A 20,547-nucleotide genomic window follows, 5' to 3' on the forward strand; every position below is an offset into this window, starting at 1 on the left:
CACCTTTGGACTCCTAAAGCACCTGGAGTATCCATTTGGTATTTATAAGTATTTTGTATACATTTTAAAAATGTATGTTCTTGCTTCCATGCTGTATAGTAAGCTCCTTGAGAGCAGAGACAGTGCCTCAACCATCTTTGTGACCCCACTGCTAAGCACAAGGTCACCCCCATCGCAGACAGTGGGTGGAAGGCCACCTTAGTGGAGCCACCTGTACAGTCCACTAATGTGCCAATGAGCGATGACTAATATTCATGATGATGACTGAGTCTTTTTTTTTTATAAATTTATTTATTTTATTTAATTTATTTTTGGCTGCATTGGGTCTTCGTTGCTGCGCGTGGGCTTTCTCTCGTTGCAGCGAGTGGGGGCTACTCTTCATTGCGGTGTGTGGGCTTCTCATCGCGGTGGCTTCTCTTGTGGCAGAGCACGGGCTCTAGGTGCATGGGCTTCAGTAGTTGTAGCATGCGGGCTCAGTAGTTGTGGCTCATGGGCTCTGGAGCGCAGGCTCAGTAGCTGTGGCGCACGGGCTTAGTTGCTCCGCGGCATGTGGGATCTTCCCGGACCAGGGCTTGAACCCGTGTCCCCTGCAGTGGCAGGCAGATTCTTAACCACTGTGCCACCAGGGAAGTCCCCTAAGAGTCTTTAAGAAAATGATGAATTGAGAAAATATTTGTAAATGATATGACCGATAAGGCATTAATACCCAAAATATATAAACAGCTTATACAACTCAACATCAAAAAAAACAAACAATCTGATTGAAAAATGGGCAGAAGACCCGAATAGACATTTTTCCAAAGAGGGCATGCAGATGGCCAGCAGACACATGAAAAGATGCTCAACATCGCTAATTATCAGGGAAATGCAAATCAAAACCACAGTGAGATATCACTTCACACCTGTCAGAATGGCTTTTACCAAGAAGACCACAAATAACAAATGCTGGAGAGGGTGTGGAGAAAAGGGAACCCTCTTGCACTGTTGGTGGGAATGTAAACTGATACAGCCACTATGGAGAACAGTATGGAGGTTCCTCAAAAAACTAAAAATAGAGCTACCGTACGACCCAGCAATTCCACTCCTAGGTATATATCTGAAAAAAACAAAAGTGTTAATTTGAAAAGATACATGCACCCCAATGTTCACAGTAGCATTATTTACAATTGCCAAGATATGGAAGCAACCTAAGTGTCCAACAGATGAATGGATAAAGAAGCTGTGATTCCACACAATGGAATACTACTCAGCATAAAAATAAATTTAATTTTGCCATTTGCAACAACATGGGTGGACTTGGAGGGTATTTGCTAAGTGAAATAAGTCAGACAGAGAAAAACAAATACTGCATTATGTCACTTATATGTGGAATCTAAAAAATACAACAAAATAGTGAACATAACAAAAAAGAAACAGACTCAGAGATATAGAGAACAAATTAGTGGTTACCAGTGGGGAGAGGGAAGGGGGGAGGGGAAATATAGGGGTAGGGGATTAAGAGGTACAGACTGTAAAATAAGCTACAGGGATATATTGTACAACACAGGGAATATAGCCAATATTTTATAATAACTATAAATGAAATATAACCTTCAAAAATTGTGAATCACTATATTGTACACTTGTAACATATAATATTGTACAGCAAATGTATTTCAATTTAAAAAATAGAGTGAAGGGCTTCCCTGGTGGCACAGTGGTTAAGAATCCACCTGCCAATGCAGGGGACACGGGTTCGAGCCCTGGTCCTGGAAGATCCCACATGCCGCGGAGCAACTAAGCCCGTGCGCCACAACTACTGAGCCTGTGCTCTAGAGCCCGCCAGCCTCAACTACTAAGCCAGTGTGCCACAACTACTGAAGCCCAAGCACCTAGAGTCCGTGATCCGCCACAAGTGAAGCCCGCGCACCACAACGAAGAGTAGCCCCTGCTCGCCGCAATTAGAGAAAGCCCGTGTGCAGCAACGAAGACCCAACACAGCCAAAAAATTTTTTTAAAAAAATAGAGTGAAAAAAAGAAAATGATGAATTATGTGTAGGGATATCTGGGGAAGGTTTTTAATTGACATTATTGAAATAAAATCTGGGAGGCTTGAGGAAACTCATTTCAGAACTTCTATGTATTTATATGAAAAACTCCCTTCTATCGCATACACAAGCCCATCTACACTTATCAAAGGTCATTTAGACTAAGATGGTGAGTTCAATGACCACTCAAAGCCAATTCCTTTACCACCCTCCCACACCAAATAGACCTCCCTTCCACCAACAGAGCTAGACCTAGAATCCTACGACCTTAGAGAAGGACCTCAGGGGTCTCAGGCCCAATCTCTCCAAATTCCAGATGAAGAAAAAGAGCTTTGGCTTTTCTTTCTTTATTCTTTGTCATTAGATGCTACAAATTAGTCCCTTTCCATGAAAGCCTTCTCCGATGTCCATTATCACAGCAGCTCCAAGATGAGTGTCTCATGGACAATCTAAAGATATTGGTAGCCTTTGTCCTTAGAAGAATTCCCCTAGGAGGTCAGAGGCAATTTTGGCCAAAGCTTCCTTACCCTTTGCTGTGCCCTGAAGCCTGGGAGTGAAGGCTGCCCCTGGGTTTCCACAGGCAGAAGAGAAAAAGTGCAGGTCTGGGCTGTGGAGTGGGACCCCCAAGGAGAAGGAATTCTCTAGTCTTAAGACAAAGGGCCCTGTGGGGTCTGGACTAGGAACAGTGGCTTTCTCAGCCTTCAGGAGCAGGCTTGAGGCTTTCTTAACTCCTCGGTGGGCTCAGGACGCAGTCAGCAGATTTGAGTGCCATCCCCTAGGAGTACATAGCTCTCCCCCCACTGCCCTTCCAGCCAGCTGAATCCAGAATAGTGAGGAAGACCAGGAGAGATGGGGTGAGCCCCAACCTGGGCTTTGGAGGGTGCTTCACTGGGTGACGTGATTCCTCTACACTCCTGCTTCGGGCTTCTTACACGCTGGGGCCCTGGCACTGGCTGCCAGGCAGGAATCCACCAGGCTTCAAAGGAAGCAGCAAGTGGAGTGCCAAGTGGACTGACTGAAGCACACAAAGAACTGAAGCCTGGAGCAATCAGCAACTTCCCCGGGTCCCTGAGAGCCCGGCAAGCACAAAGAAGGGATGAAGGTCTGGCTACCCCAGAGGAAACTGAAACATCCGGGAGTGGGTTCTAGAAACCGTAACGTGAGAGTTCCCAGAAAAATTATATTCACATTTGAAGTTACTGAAGCTCGCTCTCAGCTGTATTGGGAGAGAGATCACTGCACCCAGAGAAAAATGGCCTGACATGGTCAAAGCGAATGCACTATTTTATGTTTTATTCTGCAACAAAATAAATAGAATGACATGCTTTATATTACTAGAGTGCTTTTGTTTTTGGAAGATTTCAGTACAGAACCCTTAGGCAACATCATCTTATTGCTTGACCATGTTTCCTTTATAAAAAATTTCCCTTTGTACATTCAGAACCTATGTCTTGCTTACAGGAAAGGCTCAAGAATGCCTTGGCAAGGATGAAATTAAGTTCGTAAATGGAAAAGTCCCCCAAAGGAAGGGCTACAGCAGAGCTCCCAGGCGCCACTCCACTCTCCCCACTGGGCCATGTGGGCACCGTTCTGGAATCTCGGGGGGGAGGGTGTTTTCCATGCCAGGCCGCTGGGAGCCGGGAAGGGAATCACATGTTAGGTGGCCCCTGTCACTCCAAACAGATGTGCTGCTCTGCGGTTACCAAGGCTCTTTTTTAAAATTTTTATTTATTTATTTTTGGCTGCGTTGGGTCCTCGTTGCTGCGCGCGGGCTTTCTCTAGTTGCAGCGAGCGGGGGCTACTCTTTGTTGTGGTGCGCGGGGTTCTCATTGTGGTGGCTTCTCTTGTTGTGGAGCACGGGCTCTAGGCACGCGGGCTTCCGTAGCTGTGGCACGTGGGCTCAGTAGTTGTGGCTCGCGGGCTCTAGAGCGCAGGCTCACTAGTTGTGGCACACGGGCTTAGTTGCTCCGCGGCATGTGGGATCTTCCAGGACCAGGGCTCGAACCCGTGTCCCCTACATTGACAGGCGGATGCTTAACCACGGCGCCACCAGGGAAGCCCTCCCAAGGCTCTTTGCATTGTGTTGTGTGTAGGTCTCCAGTTTCTCCTCGCCTTTTCAGGCACTGCATAGCCCCCACGTGAGGTTCACTATAAATCAACGGGTTCCTTGGAAGTGATGGTTTCTTTGTGTCTGACTCAGGGACTTCATTTGGCGAGAGGCTAACTTCTTCTCTTCTTGAAACCAGGGCTGGTAGAAAGAAGCCTGGCCTGGAAATCAAGTGCTCAAGGGCCTCTCTGAGCCTGTTTCCTAATCATTCACAAAGTTCCTAAAAATGAGGAAACAGCATCAACCATAGAGTCTGCCAGTAATAGAATTCCATGATGTCATAAGAGAATTGAAGTAATTCTCCAATTTTTTTTAAATGGGTCTGTTACATCTCCTCTCTCGGAACCAATAACTAGAGTATCATGATCCCTGTCTTTCAAAACAACCAAAAGCAACAGTAGGTCCAGAGCCACGGAGGCAATGATATATCTACTTCGAGCTGCCAGACAGTCCAACGCTTCAAGGTCCTCTTGTAACTCTAAGCTGAAGCCTTCAACTAATGTCCGATTCCAGTCACGTGTTTACCGAAAAATGGAATCAGATTTCCTGCACAAAAATGAGCAAATTCATGGCTATGGAGGTAATAGAACTACGTTCTCTTCCCTTCCTGTTTACTAGTTCTAGTTTCATAAGACAGTGAAAAAAGGAGTATTCTGATCCTCTTAAGCTCTAGCTTGGAAAAATAAATAAATGTGAGTAAAAATTCCCCCACTCTCTTCACTCCTTATCAAAGCCCCGCAGAATCGGTTTCACCACACCAAGCCCCACTGAAATCAATGGAGTAAGCTCCTGAATTCATCTCCATAGGACTTGGCATTGTAAAAATAATTGGATTGCACTGCATTCCAACACTCCTTTCAGAAAATAGAGAAAAATGTGCCTTTGCTGGTAGGTGGAGGTGAAAACTTGTCTAAATGTTGGTAGGTTTCACCCTGCCATCGGTGTTGTCTTGTCAAGAGGAGCTATTATTAAGTCCCAAATAAGCCTGGCAGTACTCCCCTCAATGAGGTGTTTAAGACTGCCTTCCCTAGTGAGAATGAAAACACTTCTTTTGTTCCCATCTTCAAAATTAACTACATGGTATTACTGCTATCAATGAGGTGTTTGACATCAAAACTGCCTTCCCTGGTGAGAAGAAAAACACTTACTTTGTTTCCTTCCTTAAAATTAATGGAGGTTTTTAAAAACTCATCCTTATTCAACCAACACTTGCATAGAAGGGAAGAGGAGAAGAAGATGGGATTTTTCAGTGTTGCCTTTGGTAGCCCATCAAAGGCTTTCAGCACGTTCTTTCTGTTCAGACCACTTGCTGAACACTTTTCTGCCCCTCGGCTTTATTTTTCCATTATATTTTATAACATTGGTCTCATTGGTGTGACCCTTGGTAGGGAGTTAATAGGTACTTGCCAGAATGAAAGAATGAAGGAATGACTCCATCGACCCAGATATTGCTTATGAGAATCATTTCCTTATGCAAAATTTTCACAAGCTTACTCTACTTACTCAATGAGGTTAAAGAAATTGATTATTAAATAATAGAAATTAGTCTCTAACATTAATATCTGCAGAGGGTCTTGGTAGATACAGCTAAAGATGCTTCCTTTCCCCATTTTCCTCAGGAGTTCCAGAGGTGGCTCTGACTTTTATAACCATTTGGCCAGTTTGAGATGAGGGGCAGCTGTGGTCCCTGCCTTTTGCAAGATGCAGCAGCATGTAGAAGGCAAAAGAGGCTAAGTCTTGACTTTCACGGGTCAAAAATCCAGGTATTTGTTTTCTCTTTCTGACTTACTTCACTCTGTATGACAGACTCTAGGTCCATCCACCTCACTACAAATAACTCAATTTTGTTTCTTTTTATGGCGGAGTAATATTCCATTGTATATATGTGCCACATCTTCTTTATCCATTCATCTGTCGATGGACACTTAGGTTGCTTCCATGTCCTGGCTATTGTAAATAGAGCTGCAATGAACATTTTGGTACATGACTCTTTTTGAATTATGGTTTTCTCAGGGTATATGCCCAGTAGTGAGATTGCTGGGTTGTATGGTAGTTCTATTTGTAGTTTTTTAAGGAACCTCCATACTGTTCTCCATAGTGGCTGTATCAATTTACATTCCCACCAACAGTGCAAGAGGGTTCCCTTTTCTCCACACCCTCTCCAGCATTTATTGTTTCTAGAAGAGATATGGGAACATATGTATATGTATAACTGATTCACTTTGTTATAAAGCAGAAACTAACACACCATTGTAAAGCAATTATACTCCAATAAAGATGTTAAAAAAAAAAAAATCCAGGTAGTGCAGAATAACAACAAGGTTTCAAGGATAGATAAAGAACCAGGCTACCCGATATCCAGATAGGAAATTCTTCACAGGAAAGGAGCACTTGAAGGGGAGAGAACCAAGAAAATTAGGCTGTTGGTATGTTTCCCCAAGAAGGGGCCCCATGTCCTGCCTACTCTTACCCTCAAGGCAGAACAGGGAGAGAAGGGAAGGATGATGAAAACCCCAGTAGGCCTTGGGGGTCCTTGAGCAAGGTTACCCATACTGTTAGGGGAAACACTGACTGAAACCGCCCACCCTGGCCAGGCACCACAGTAACCATTTGCATGAGTTACTTTACGACAGGAGTTCCTGGTAAGGAACACGGAACTAACAAGCCACCACCAACCGGAAGAATTCGGGAAAGGTCGAAAGGAGAAGCCAGTCCCTATGTCCTACCAACCCCCCAGAATCCTTCTTGCTGGAATCCATCTTGGCTGAGCGATGCGTTCGCCACCAGAAAGGACCCTGAGTCAGAATGATTGGCCAGAGACAACCTGGAAACTAACCCATCACCATAAAACCCGCGACTGCGAGCCACGTGGCACAGCAGTCCTCCTGGGTTCCCTCACCCTCCTGCTCTCCACCCCCGCGGCCCTTCCCAATAAAGTCTCCAGCTTTGTCAGCACGTGTGTCTCCTTGGACAATTCATTTCCGAGTGTTAGACAAGAGCCCACTCTCAAGCCCTGGAAGGGGTCCCCCTTCCTGCAACAATACTTCATTCCCAGCAGAACCCAGGGAAGCTGCAAGATATCCAGAGCAGCCCTCCCTTGCAGCATGGCGTGGAGGAGTAGACTAGAACTGACTGCACGACATGTCTGGGCAGGTAGACCTGAGATAGCCTTATAGAGAACCAACATCCCCCAGCGTGGTCCGATGAGCAATGGAATGTCTCCCCATGCCTGAGAGAGGCATGAATCTAGAAAGGAGAGTCCTCTGACCTAAAGAGGCCTTGCCATACGGAAGGGGAGGATGAAGCAGTGACTTACACGGGCATACATGGACCAGAAACTGATAGGAAAGATGGATACTTTGAAGGATGCCTGGGAACTCCTCATCTTGACCTCCCAACTCCAGCCCCTGTGCTGCAACACTATGTAATCTCCCTTGAAAGCGTACCCCAAATCCTAAATGGACTGGAATTAAGCTTCTACTACTTGGAGGAATAGGTCCTTAAAATAGAAAATGGATTGATTCAATCATAGAAAAATAGTTACATTTTTTTGCACACCTTGAGTTTGTGGACTGAGGTTTGTCTCCAGTGAACTCGGTTCATTTGCAAAGATGTTACTGGCATAAACCAAAAAACCAATTATTACAACCATCATTACCAAGTAAAACCTAAAATCTGTTTCTAAAGTTCATTTATTGAATGTAAGCTATGGACCAGGTACTGACTTATTCTCTTTATAAATGTTATCTCATTTATTCCTTACAATTCATAGGTACCATTATTCCTGTTTTAAAATTAAGAAAACAGGGACTTCCCTGGCATCCAGTGGTTAAGACTTTGCCTTCCACTGCAGGGGGTGTGGGTTCAATCCCTGGTCGGGGAGCTAAATTCCCACATGCCTCAGGGCCAAAAAACCAAAACATAAAACAGAAGCAGTATTGTAACAAATTCAATAAAGACTTAAAAAAAAAAAAGGTCCACATCAAAAAAATCTTAAAAAAAAAAAACTTGCAGAGGTTAAACAATTTGCCCAAGGCCGCAGTGGTGATATATAATGGAGCCGGAATTCAACCCCAGGAATCTCTGACTCCCAAACGGTTGTTCTTAACCACTAAGTTAGGCGATGTTCTGTCCTCTCCTTTGGCTCCCTCAATCCCTCCAGGAATGTAACTTTCTACTTCCTCTCCTGCCCACAGTTTCAAGGCAATCACACATTCATGCATTGGAGCCCTGGGCACAATGAAACACACGTTTCAATGCTTCCTGTTCTAGTTTTCAAATTGCCCAATAATTAAGTGGATTACTGATGTCATATCTTAGTGCCTGGACTGAACAAGGGTTGGTTCAGTTCCTTTTTCTTTTGCAGCCACTACACCTTGTGAGTTAATCAAAATTTATTACACTTCACCAAGGAGCAATATGTGACACAGGACAGCGTCCTAGACCACAAGTCAATAGACTGACTATTTTCCTTGGTTTCTCATTCTTGCTTTTCCATTAACCAGTTGTTTGACCTTGGGCAATCACTTAACCACTCTGACCCTCAGTTGCCTCATCTATAAAATAAACACAATCTTAAGGTCCCCTTCCAGGGCTAACTGTCCGTGATTCTGAAGAGTGAGGATCAAGTTTATTATTTTATGGGAACTTGAACTGTGCTTCTTCAAGTACCAACTCTTGTCTGATCTCTACCTGTATCTCACTCCTAGATTTAAATCTAGGGATAAGCATAAGCAAAACTTTCACAAAAGGATGGGAAAGTACAGATAGTAATAACTTCATCTTATTGGTATTTGGAGGAACATGAAGACTAAAAAGATGGAATTGTTTTCAGGAAGGATCTATATAATATTACGTAAGGAAATATAATAATTGTTATAACAAGATTTTATCACTTTGGCTAAGATGTGGAGGAAAGGAAGTCATCTGATAAGAGGGCTTCCCACAGGAGAATTATCTTGTGCCATTTGAAACTCATTACTATCATCCTTTCTTTAAAATCTTTTCTGGCATTTGGTGATTCTACTGTGCATATGGCTGTTACTCCCACTTTTTTGAGTGTAAATTCTTTATTTACTGATTCTGTTATTTCTCTTACGTGATATTGACCCTACTCAGATGTTTTATTATTCTTAGGGGGGACGCATGACTCAGACCTGTACAATCAGAATATTTCATATCCCTGGCTAGACTGTTTATTTGAGGGATAAATACGTGACTCAACAGAACCAATGGATTCCCAACAGAACCTCAGGACAGTGACAGAAACTATCAGGAAAGATAAGCTCTCTTTTCAAAGCAGTTGCTGAGATATGCAGTATGTATATGCTATGGGCTGCTGGGAACCATCTTGCCATTATGTAAGAAGAGTTTATCTGAGATTGAGGCTAACGCAGAGAAAGCAAAGTCTAGAGATGAAGAGAAACAGGATTCCTGATTATATTGTTTGAGTACCTGGATCCCCAAAGTCTACTTCCTGGATTATCAGTAATATAGCCAATAAATTCCCTTTCTCTTTTATTTTTAAGCAGAAGCCATTTTAAATCATAATTTGTTTGTCACTTGCAACTGAAATTAATCAAACTAGAATTTGTGAACCTGTAGAGAAAGCCCATGGTTCCCTACTTCTTCACCTCAGTAGATGCCCAAGGGGCCTTTCTAAAATTGAGCCTATTGCTTGCCACAGGAAAAGAAGGTAGAGTGTTATCATATCTTATCTGACTTTCATTTTATATGCTGATTTTTAGAAACTAACCCCCATGAAAGATGTAACTTCACAATCCTATTTAATTCTCACAGCAGCAAACACATTTATTAACATTTATTAACGTTAAGGCTTAATGTAAAAACAAAATGGCACAAACCTTGCAGGTAAGTAGGAACGCTTTAGAATTCTCCACCCGCTGCCCGTTCACCACTAGGGGTTAGATTTTCTCTTAAAGCCAGATTTTTTTGAATGTCCAAATACCTGCCATATGGTCTCTGCCCCAGAATTTTCTTACACGACGTGGGAATCAAGAGCTAACTGTCTAAAGTTGATAGATTAAGAAATTAAAGATTAAATATTTAAACTTACGGTAGGTGACCAACAGAAGAACACTAAACATATAACAAAAATTGGGAGAGGGAAGGGGTAGTGTAAGTGATACGGATTTACCATCTTTCACATTCAGAAGTGAAATAAAATGCTTAACACTGAAAAATCAAGAAATAAAAACATAAGCATAGGGACATCCTTGGTGGTTAAGACTCGACACTTCCAATGCAGGGGGTGTGGTTTCGATCCCTGGTCGGGGAACTAAGATCCCATATACCACGCAGCGCGGCCAAAAATACCCCAAAAAACAAAAAACAAAGTAATATAATTTGGAGTTATGAAAATAGCCACCCAAAGAAACAGAAACAGAAACTGACATTAATGATGATATCTGTAGAGAGGGACCAGGCTGAGAAGAGAGGGAGACTTTCACTTTCATTTCATGCCTTTCAATTCTCTTTAAACATTTCATTTTTGTGTGCATGTATAATTTATAATTTTTAAAAAAATGTCCAGAACTTAAACTCTGTTTATCCAAGCAGCTTGCTCCCCTGTTCTCTAAAATGTCCATTTCAAGCATTCTCTACTCCATCACACAGACTCCATCTCAACTTCCCATCTCCAAACTTACAAACCTTTTTTTTTCCCTTTTAAAATGGAGGAAGTGTCTCTCCGTCTACCTGAGGTTAACCTCTCCTTCTGCGTGTTGGATCCCAGCCCCTCTGACTTCTTCACAAATTTTCCTTTACCCCCCTTTTCTTCAGTATCCTCAAACCTGCCCCCTTTTAACTCCTCCCAATCAGCAGGTACACATGCTCAAGCTACTCCCATCTTAAATTTAAATCTGCCTGGACCCCATGACTCTCTCCAGCTTCCTCTCTCTTCTCTCCTTCACAGCCAAATATCTTCTGAAGTTACTCCACTATTTGAGTCTACCTCTATCCCACCACCAAAACTACTTTTGCTAAGCTAGCCAATGGTTCCAGTCTCTAAATCCATTAATACCAGTATTCCTCTTACTTGACCTCTCCACACTGTTTACCTAAAACAATAAAACAGCCAGTTACTTTCCCAGCAAAATGGGTTTAGTCGGGAGCAGCAAAGAATTGCAATTCAGAACATGCAAACCCAGGGAAACAACAGGCGAGTCCAGATACTAAAGGAGAAGAGGGCTGTTTCATAGAAGAGGAGACGGAGTTGGGCGGGGCTATTATAAACAAAGAGTCCATTGGAGGAAACTGGGAGTTTGAAGTGTACTGGTTTTTCATTGGCTGACTGTGACAGCCTCTCATTGGCTAGGCTGTTGCTGGGCGAGGAGAAATTCATCCTCTTGCTGGGTAGTAAAGTAGTGGCCTTCTTCCTGTTGGAGATGCAAAGGTACCTCTCTTCCTGTTGGGTCTACCATTGAGCCTGAGTGGTAGGGCATGAGAGCTCTCCCTTCTGGCCTCCCCACTCCAGTTTAAATGAAGTTTCTCTTTATTAATTTTCACAACAGCTTCTGACACAGGGGACTATTCCCTTCTTAAAACATCCTCATCTTCGACTTGCAGGACACACATCTTATCACCACTGTGATTTGACTGATTTGTGACCTCATTCATTGCTTTATGTAAAAATTTTCCCTTCACTATAATGCTCACAAGTCAAGCCATAACCTTGGCCATGACATTGACTAGAGCATTCGCTCTACACAAACCTCTGTACTCCACATGCAGACCTTCCTCCCAAGTGTTTCCTTGATCCTCTGGGGCTTCTAGAATCCCTTTCAGGAGCAGGGCCACCCCCTTCAAGTTGCTCCTTGGGGAAGCCATTTTCCAGAAAGGCCAGCCTGCCAATGGAATTTGTATTGGATTTCTTCAGACACATGTAGCAGCAGTTTTAATAAATTTGTTTCCACTTGGAGGGGAAAACCTAATCTCATGATATTAAGAGAATTCAGTCACTTGTGGCCTAAACCTCAGTTTTGGGAGTGGTGGTGGATTGTTCTCAGCTGATTAGATCTCTGTTCTCCTCTGATGGGGGCAGTGGTGGGAGGAGAGGCTTAGGTATCATTCTAACATCGTCTCTGTGCTTCTTTCCTTCTGGGCCTTCTTCCCTGTGGGATCCCCCGGGAGCAAACTGTCTCTTCTCCCAGCACATACTGGTCCTTGCATGAGAGCTTGAGGGCTCTCCCCTGTTGATTTGGCTCCACCTGGATCTTACGGGCCTGTTAAGAACTAGCTGATGCCTTCCTCCTTTCGGACCTGAACGGTCCACCCCTTCAGCCTCATGTGGACCATGGTGGCTGCGGGCACTTCAGCATTCCTCTCTTTCTCTCTCCTTATGGAACTTTTTGGATTCCTCTAAGGTCTATGAGAGACAAGGGGTGTGTGTGTGTGTGTTGGGGGAGGAGGAGGGAGTCGTATAGTTAATTACCAGAGCTATAAAAGGGCTTCTCTAGGCTCATTTCTTCTCTTATAAAGGCCAGCCCACGCTGGGCACTAGTGGGCTGTCTTCTCCCAAAGGTCCAGGCAGAGCCAACACTTCCTCCTCCCCGCTCAGCCCCACCCTCACTGGTTTTCACAAGTTCCCTTCTCACCTTTTCTCTCTGAATTCTCTCTCCCTCCAGTCCGGGAATTTGTCTGTATATGGTGAGAAGGCGCTTTTTTTTTTTTCCTAGTAGAATATATGCTATCATTCTTAACTTTGTGGTCCGTGGTCTATTCCCCGAATCTTCATATGCAAAGTCAACCTTTTAAGAAAGAAAAGAAAAAAAAAAAAGACATGCATCTTTTCAGTAAAGCAGCTGGCTTTTGCAAATAACAAATACTCCAGCTTTCAGACCGTAATGCTTTTATTATAACTTTAACAATTAATTTTGAAATCCAGGCTCTATTTGCACTCCCTTCAAGGCAGTGAAGCCTGTGGGTGGAAGGCTACAGGGCAAAAAGAAAAAAAGTGAGAAAATTCTTGGATTAAAATGTACAAATATCATCTAGGTACGTAATCTTAGATTCTTTCACTTGCTATCTCCCCCTTGCCAAAGAATTCATGAAAGGAAAAACGATGAAATTTCTCCAGTCTTTTAAAGTGCCAGGTTTAGGACATGGAAGCAACCTAAGGGTCCATCGACAGATTAATGAATAAAGAAGATGTGGTACATATATACAGTGGAATATTACTCAGCCATAAAAAGGAATGAAATTGAGTTATTTGTAGTGAGGTGGATGGACCTAGAGTCTGTCATACAGAGTGAAGTAAGTCAGAAAGAGAAAAACGAATACCATATGTTAACACATATATATGGAATCTAAAAAAAATGGTTCTGAAAAACCTAGGGGCAGGACAGGAATAAAGATGCAGACGTAGAGAATGGACTTGAGGACACGGGGACCGGGAAGGGTAAGCTGGGACGAAGTGAGAGAGTGGCATGGACATATATACACTACCAAATGTAAAATAGATTGCTAGTGGGAAGCAGCCGCATAGCACAGGGAGATCAGCTGGGTGCTTTGTGACCACCTAGAGAGGTGGGATAGGGAGGGTGAGAGGGAGACGCAAGAGGGAGGGGATATGGGGATATTTGTATACATATAGCTGATTCACTTTGTTATACAGCAGAAACTAACACAACATTGTAAAGCAATTATACTCCAATAAAGATGTTAAAAAATAAATAAAGTGCCAGGTTTCCACATCTTTTCACCCCTCTAAAGTTTTGGGGAAAAAGAGGAAAGAAGAGCAAAACTAGAAGCAAAATCCTAAGCTTAAAAAATTTCTCTGTGCCTCTGTTTTTATGCACTTTCATTGGGCACGACAGGAAAATGGGCTCTACTATTTTCACATAATAGTTGAATTTTGCTTGTTCCAGCATGTATATAAATTACCTGGCTTTTTGTTAATCCCATCTAAGTGACCATTCCTTTTATTCCTTGCTTGATTATTCTGATTTATTTTAAAATCAGAATCCACAAACATTTAGTGAGAGGAAAATTTCTTTTTATTTCGTAATTTATCATTCTTGTCACTTATATGACAAGGATGATAAATTTTAAGTATCACTTATTTTAACTTATTAAATTTTATTAATCATAAAATACCCAAGTACCTAATATTGGAAACATAACAATAAGCAAGCCGGCAGCTATGTTTTAAGTGTGGACATCCTAAAATGGAAAAAATGCGAAGAAAAATATAGCTCTAAGAGGGGAAGTTTGAGGGCGTGGAGACAAACGCACTTTTCCAAGCCGCCTCCTGGATATCCGTCCAGCTAGGGGTTACAGTTTGTTAATTTAAGGAAATACGACGGAGACCGAAGGTACTGGCGCAGCGTTTATGTTACTGACCAAAAATCCACCCTAGAGGAAGCAGTACTGCCCGGGTTGAACTGCGGAAAGCAAACCCAGTCTGCGGGGTCAGGAGTAGTTTCAAAGACTGGGCTCCACAAGGCAACATCGAACTGGATTAAACGTTATCATTTACCTTTATTATTAGTATAATACTTTTAAGCTAATATACACCTGCACATTCCTAAATGCCCCGAGACCCGGGCGGCCTCAGAATGCCTCGCTTGTCTACATTCGATTTTCTGCATAACCAGAAAAAATGGAGGCGAGCTTTGTTTACTTTGGCCCCGCTCGAAACCAGCGTCCTCGGGCAGAGGCGCCCAGACCTCGCGGCCGGATGGCGGCTCGAGTCCGCGGGGACGCGCGAGGACTCGGCCTGCCCCGCCCGGCCGCCCCGTAGCCCGCTGTCCTCCGTCGTCCCCGGAGCAGCGGGCCCGGCGCGGGAGGGAGGCGACCGGAGCGCGTTGCGTCACAAAGCCCACACGGAACGCTGGGGCCGGCGCCGAAGCCGAAGGCGCCCGGGGCGAACCCACTAGCGGCCCGCCCTAGCGGAACAGCAGGCGCGCGCCCGCCTCCTCTCGCCCCGCCTGCCCTACCCCCGCCGCAGGGGCCGCAGCGTCGCGGCGGCTCGGGCGCCGCAAAGCGTCCTGGGAGAGCCGGCTCCCGCCGGAAGGACGCGCGGGCGCTCGGCGGCAGCGAGGTTATAAAAGGGAAGGAGCCGGCGGCGGGCGGAAGTGGGCGGTTCAGCTGCTCCCGGCGCTGTTGTTTGGTCTTTGCGCTGCTCGAGGGGCGTTCTCTGGTGGGCCGCCGGTGCAGGCCGCAGTGACAGGGCCGCTCGCCCCGCAACCCCCAGCCTCGGCGCAGCGTCCGATCGCGACTTCCGCGACCCGCAGGCCCAACATGGCGCAGGAGGTGTCGGAGTACCTGAGCCAGAACCCGCGGGTGGCCGCCTGGGTGGAGACGCTGCGCTCCGACGGCGAGACCGACAAACACTGGCGCCACCGCCGCGAGTTCCTGCTCCGCAACGCCGGGGACCTGGCCCCCGCCGGCGGCGCGGCCTCCGCTCACCCGGAGGAGGCCGCCGACGCCGAGAGCGGGACCCGCAGTCGGCAGCTGCAGCAGCTCATCTCCTTTTCCATGGCCTGGGCCAACCACGTCTTCCTCGGGTGCCGGTGAGTGAGCCGGCGTCCCTGAGCTGCTCTCGCGGTTTTGTCCGGAGCTTTCGGCGGGAGGGGAAGTGGTGGAAGCGCGGGAATCGGCGGGACAGGCTGCCCTCTAAGGGCGAGAAGGGCGTCTCTGCCATGGTTAACAGTCTGGAGGTGCCCCCGTTGGGTGGGGAGCTGGCGGTGGAGTTGTCGGCGGAGTTGTCGGCGAGGAGCTCACAACGCTCCTGGGGGCGAGGGGCACTGAATCTAAATTAGGTTTGTAAGAAGGGACCCCGCCTCCCAGACCCCGGGCGTTTGTTTACGGCGTTCCAGGAAACAGAAAGTTCCTGGCGGTTGATTACGTTTCTTGATTACAACCAGGAAATGCAGTTCCTGTGGCCTGTTTTCGTACCCCAGAGGTGGCAGCTTAGCAAAAACACTTCCTAAAGTGTCTTTCCCTTCTTTTTTTCAGGTACCCTCAAAAAGTTATGGATAAAATACTTAGTATGGCTGAAGGCATCAAAGTGACAGATGCTCCAATCCATACAACAAGAGACGAACTGGTTGCCAAGGTGAAGAAAAGAGGGATATCGAGTAGCAATGGTTAGCAGATCATAGATGTGAACATACATAGGAGTTTAGAACTTAAATTTGATGTAATTAGGAATTATCGTTATTGCTAAGTTTTTAACAAGTTAGAATTTATATAATGTTATTAATCAAATTGGAATGTTAAACCTAAATTATGTGTGTCTGTGTTTTAGGCTTTGAATTTGATAGTTTCCTTTGACTACTGTGAGATTTTGAAGTGTGAAATATTGTCTATGCTGTTGATTTTTTAATATTAGAAATTATTGAGGGGACTTCCCTGGCGGTCCAGTGGTTAAGACACTGCGCTTCCACTGCAGGGGGCACGGGTTCGAGCCCTAGTCGGGGAACTAAGACCCACATGCCCTGCGGGGCGGCCAAAAAACAGAAAAAAAAAAAAAAAAAATTAAAAAAATAAAAAGATTATTGATGTTATTCAACGCTCTTTTAAGAAATTAATGAAGTTATTCCACACTTTTTAAAGAATCTGCAAATCCTGAAATGTTTTCACCTTGTGCCTTTGTTTTAATATGAGTATCTATCTTGTAAATCTTCAGCTGATATGTATGAGGTAGGCTTAGTCACATACTTGTTTCCGTTTTTTTCAGAAGGGGTAGAAGAGCCAACAAAAAAACGAGCCATAGAAGGAAAAAACAGTTCTGCAGTTGAGCAAGATCATGTGAAAGTTCCTGCCAAGACAGAACGCGCATCAGCTCAGCAGGAAGGCGGGTCAGCGTGTTCGGGCTCAACTACCAAAGCAGAGAGTGGTGGGAACTCGGCTCGGAGCTCTGGCACCCTGAGTCAGAATAGCTCCACGAGTGATGGAGAGCGCTCTGTTTCCAGCCAAAGCAGCAGCAGCATTCCCTCTCGGGTAACGGCGGTAGGGTGTGGAAAAGCTTCTGAAGCAGAAGCTCCAGATAAACATGGTTCAGCATCGTTTGTTTCTTCGTTGTTGAAATCCAGTGTGAATAGTCATGTGACGCAGTCCACTGATTCCAGGCAACAAAGTGGATCCCCGAAAAAGAGTGCTTTGGAAGGCTCTTCAGTCTCAGCCTCCCAAAGCATCTCAGAGATTGAGGTGCCCTTGTTGGGCTCCTCAGGAAGCTCAGAAGTAGAGTTGCCACTGTTGTCTTCTAAACCTAGTTCAGAGACAGCTTCAAGCGGGTTAACTTCCAAAGCTAGTTCAGAGGCAAGTGTATCATCATCAGTTTCTAAAACCAGTTCCTCATCAGGCACATCTTTACTAACCCCCAAGAGCACCACCTCAGCAAACACGATGCTGACTTCCAAAAGCACTTCGCAGGTAGCTGCATCATTGTTAGCTTCCAAGAACAGCTCCCAGACCAGCGGCTCTCTGGTTTCCAAAAGCACTTCCATAGCAAGTGTGTCCCAGCTGGCTTCTAAGAGTAGCTCTCAGACCGGCACGTCACAGCTGCCTTCTAAAAGTACTGCGCAGGCGAGCGAGAGTTCTGTCAAATTCTCTTGTTGCAAGTTAACCAATGAAGATGTGAAACAGAAGCAGCCTTTTTTCAATAGACTGTACAAAACGGTGGCGTGGAAGTTGGTGGCCGTTGGTGGCTTTAGTCCCAGCGTGAATCACGGAGAGCTCCTAAACGCAGCTGTCGAGGCTCTGAAAGCAACGCTGGATGTGGTTTTCGTCCCGCTAAAGGAACTGGCAGATCTGCCTCAAAACAAGAGCTCTCAAGAAAGTATTGTTTGTGAACTGAGATGTAAGTCTGTGTATTTGGGCACTGGCTGTGGAAAAAGCAAAGAAAACGCAAAAGCAGTTGCATCAAGAGAAGCCTTGAAGTTATTTCTTAAGAAAAAGGTGGTGGTAAAAATATGTAAAAGGAAATACAGAGGCAGTGAAATCGAAGACTTAGTACTCCTCGATGAAGAGTCAAGGCCTGTAAACTTACCTCCAGCATTAAAACATCCTCAAGAATTACTGTAATATGTCCAAAATGTCACTGTGTACAATATCTGGTATTTGAAGAGAAAAACTGGCTTACTTTTGTATAATATGAAACACAGGCTTTCACAAATTTTGTATTGCTTTTTTCCAGTTTTGCAGAAAATTTACATTCTAGTTCTCTTCACACAGTGGAAGTTGTAAATAATTTGTGAATGACAGTATACATTAAAAGGTTTATGCATTAACGGCATACCAGTATGCTGTTTTATTTGCTGAAGAAAATACTGTCTTCTATTTTTAATGACACATTAGGTACGATGTGTAGTTCTGTAGTCTTAAAATTTTTGTACTGCTTTGAATTTGGTGAAAATGTATTAAGTTGTCTACCATGCTTTTTTTTTTTCTAGCTGAATAAACCTTCACATCAAAGAAAAGGGGACCATAGTATTTGTCTGAAAGTCTGTGAAGCTTAAGGTTTTAAGAATGTTGCCTATAATGTTGAACATGTCTGTTAAAGAATAAAAGAGAAAATAGTTGCCTCAGACTTTTTATGAGAAGCTGTAAGCATTTTTTAGATATAAAGCAGTGTTAAATACTTAAGGTTATTTTATTTTGAAGTTGTTTGAAATTCACCATGATTTTGACCTCTGCAGATTCTTTAAGTGGGTTAATTTATGTTTTGAGGTAAAGTACAATTTACACTTTTTCTTAAAGACGTAAATGTGGGTTTCTATATTAAGCATATTTTGTGACTACTACTATTAACAGATTGATTTGTTTAGATATTAAATGCTTTAAGCTATTTTACCTTTTCAAGAAGTTGTGTTTCTTTTTTTTCCCGCCCCCGAAGTCAGAACCAATTCCTGCGAATAGGCTTCCTGTCACTAGTCGTTGTAAATTGCAACTAGGTAATTTTTCATAGCTGATACACAGCTTTTTATGGGTAGACAAGTTAACAGTTTGCAAATCTAGAACTGGGTGGGTTTTTTGTTTACCAAACCTCGTAGAAGAACACTGGGCAGAATAAGACAAGCCAAGCTCAGCTCTTTAATGAGCCTGTTCAGTTGAATTACATTCGTTGGTAATGAAATGAAATCCTGCTTCTGTGTCTTAGGTGATTCGGACTGTATTATTCTTTGTGGCCTTTTTCTGGCTTTCTAGTTGCTGCACTTTGAGCAGTGATGGTGATAATGTACTGAGAAAAACCAGGAAATGGCCTTGCGTGTGGCAGTTGTATTGGAGTAGGAAAATTGGACATAAGTAGTAAAATTTAAGTCATGAAGTTATTTCTATTTTATATTCTAGAAATAATAGAGGATACTTTATATACTTGAAGTAATCAATTGTTTTTATTTCACTAGGTAACTTTTTAAAAAGTTTCATGTTTGAGCATGTTAAATTGGATACCAAAGTTTAAAGTCCATATTATGTAAATGGTTTGCCTTTATATAATATATTGTGAGGAGAAATAACATGAGTGTTGTGAAAGCAGTTTTAATTACCTCAGTTTCCTCAGCCTTGGAATGTGTATTTTGTGGGACAATGATTGCAAGAAAAGTAAGAATAAATTTCTGTAGTGTATCTAATTAGGTGGTTTAGTAATTTCCTGAATTGGCTAAATTTCCTAAATTTCAAGTTACTGAAAATATTTTAAATTACAGTAAACTTCTTATATGGTAGCATTGCAGGAAGCTGCTTAATGTAAAAACAAACATCTAATTAATAAACATTTGCTATAACTATTAAAGGCTTATAATCAAAATTTAAAGAACCCCTGATTTAAGAGAAATGCATATTTTACAATTCTTCAAAATAGTGTAGTGCAGAAGAAAACAAGCTTTGGAATCTTATTCTTGAGGTAGAATCTTGGCTCTTCCTCTTTAAGTAGGCATGTAACTGGGAATTTAACCCTTTATCTGTAAAATAGAAGAGCTGCCTCAGAGCTGTGAGGATCAAACAAGATAATACATGCAAAGCACATATCATAGTTGAGGAATTGCTTATATATGTATTCTCATTTTCTCAGAACCTGATGAGTAGCTATTGTCGTTTGGTCCATTTTTCAGATGAAGAAACTGAAAAAGTAATTTTGTCAAAGATCAAATTCAAGCCCATATCTGATTCCAGAGTCCAAGCTCTTACTATGTTTTATTGCTTATTACCTTTCACTTCTCTAAATGATAACATTTCTGAAAATCCCCCTCAGACTGGTTTCCTACTAGTTTTAAGTGACCACATCATTCCAAAGGCTCATTTCCTTAAACTGAGTCACATAAGGAGATCTAATGTTTGTACTGCTTCTCCTTAGTATTTGCATGTCTTGAATATTCTTGACTAGGGAATTATCCCATATGGGTGCAGTTGAAGTTTGTTAAAATAATTTGAAATCAAGTTTACTGAATA

At 43.5% G+C, this 20,547-nt stretch overlaps 1 protein-coding gene and 1 long non-coding RNA gene across 4 annotated transcripts; one reads left to right on the forward strand and one right to left on the reverse strand.

The window, feature by feature from the left end:
• Nucleotides 1-321: 321 nt before the first annotated feature.
• Nucleotides 322-15,840, reverse strand: LOC133081171 (uncharacterized). 2 transcript variants are annotated; one of them, XR_009698750.1, is made up of 3 exons: nt 15,421-15,840; nt 12,750-12,902; nt 322-643 (listed from the first exon to the last, which is right to left on the reverse strand). It is a non-coding gene; the product is annotated as an uncharacterized LOC133081171 (long non-coding RNA). The 2 variants fall into 2 exon arrangements; XR_009698751.1 differs by lacking the exon at nt 15,421-15,840 and adding an exon at nt 14,633-15,058.
• On the forward strand, nt 15,152-18,367 carry CDKN2AIP (CDKN2A interacting protein). Of its 2 annotated transcripts, none has more exons than XM_061177225.1 (3): nt 15,152-15,668; nt 16,114-16,244; nt 16,838-18,367. In XM_061177225.1, the coding sequence occupies exons 1-3, from the start codon at nt 15,397-15,399 to the stop codon at nt 18,181-18,183; spliced, it is 1,749 nt and encodes a 582-aa protein (XP_061033208.1). In that variant the 5' UTR covers nt 15,152-15,396; the 3' UTR covers nt 18,184-18,367. The 2 variants fall into 2 exon arrangements, with proteins under 2 accessions (XP_061033208.1, XP_061033209.1); XM_061177226.1 differs by having other exon boundaries at nt 15,273-15,668; nt 16,114-16,213; nt 16,838-16,926.
• The last annotated feature ends 2,180 nt before the right edge of the window (nt 18,368-20,547 follow it).

This window comes from Eubalaena glacialis, chromosome 20 (assembly GCF_028564815.1).
Source record: "Eubalaena glacialis isolate mEubGla1 chromosome 20, mEubGla1.1.hap2.+ XY, whole genome shotgun sequence".
Taxonomy (NCBI): domain Eukaryota; kingdom Metazoa; phylum Chordata; class Mammalia; order Artiodactyla; family Balaenidae; genus Eubalaena; species Eubalaena glacialis.

Bases quoted from the DNA above. Each gene is read 5' to 3' on its own strand.
- CDKN2AIP (XM_061177225.1), top strand. From the start codon at position 15,397: ATGGCGCAGGAGGTGTCGGAGTACCTGAGCCAGAACCCGCGGGTGGCC. The intron at 15,669-16,113 runs GTGAGTGAGCCG...TCTTTTTTTCAG, and splicing joins CACGTCTTCCTCGGGTGCCG to GTACCCTCAAAAAGTTATGG. The intron at 16,245-16,837 runs GTTAGCAGATCA...CGTTTTTTTCAG, and splicing joins AGGGATATCGAGTAGCAATG to AAGGGGTAGAAGAGCCAACA.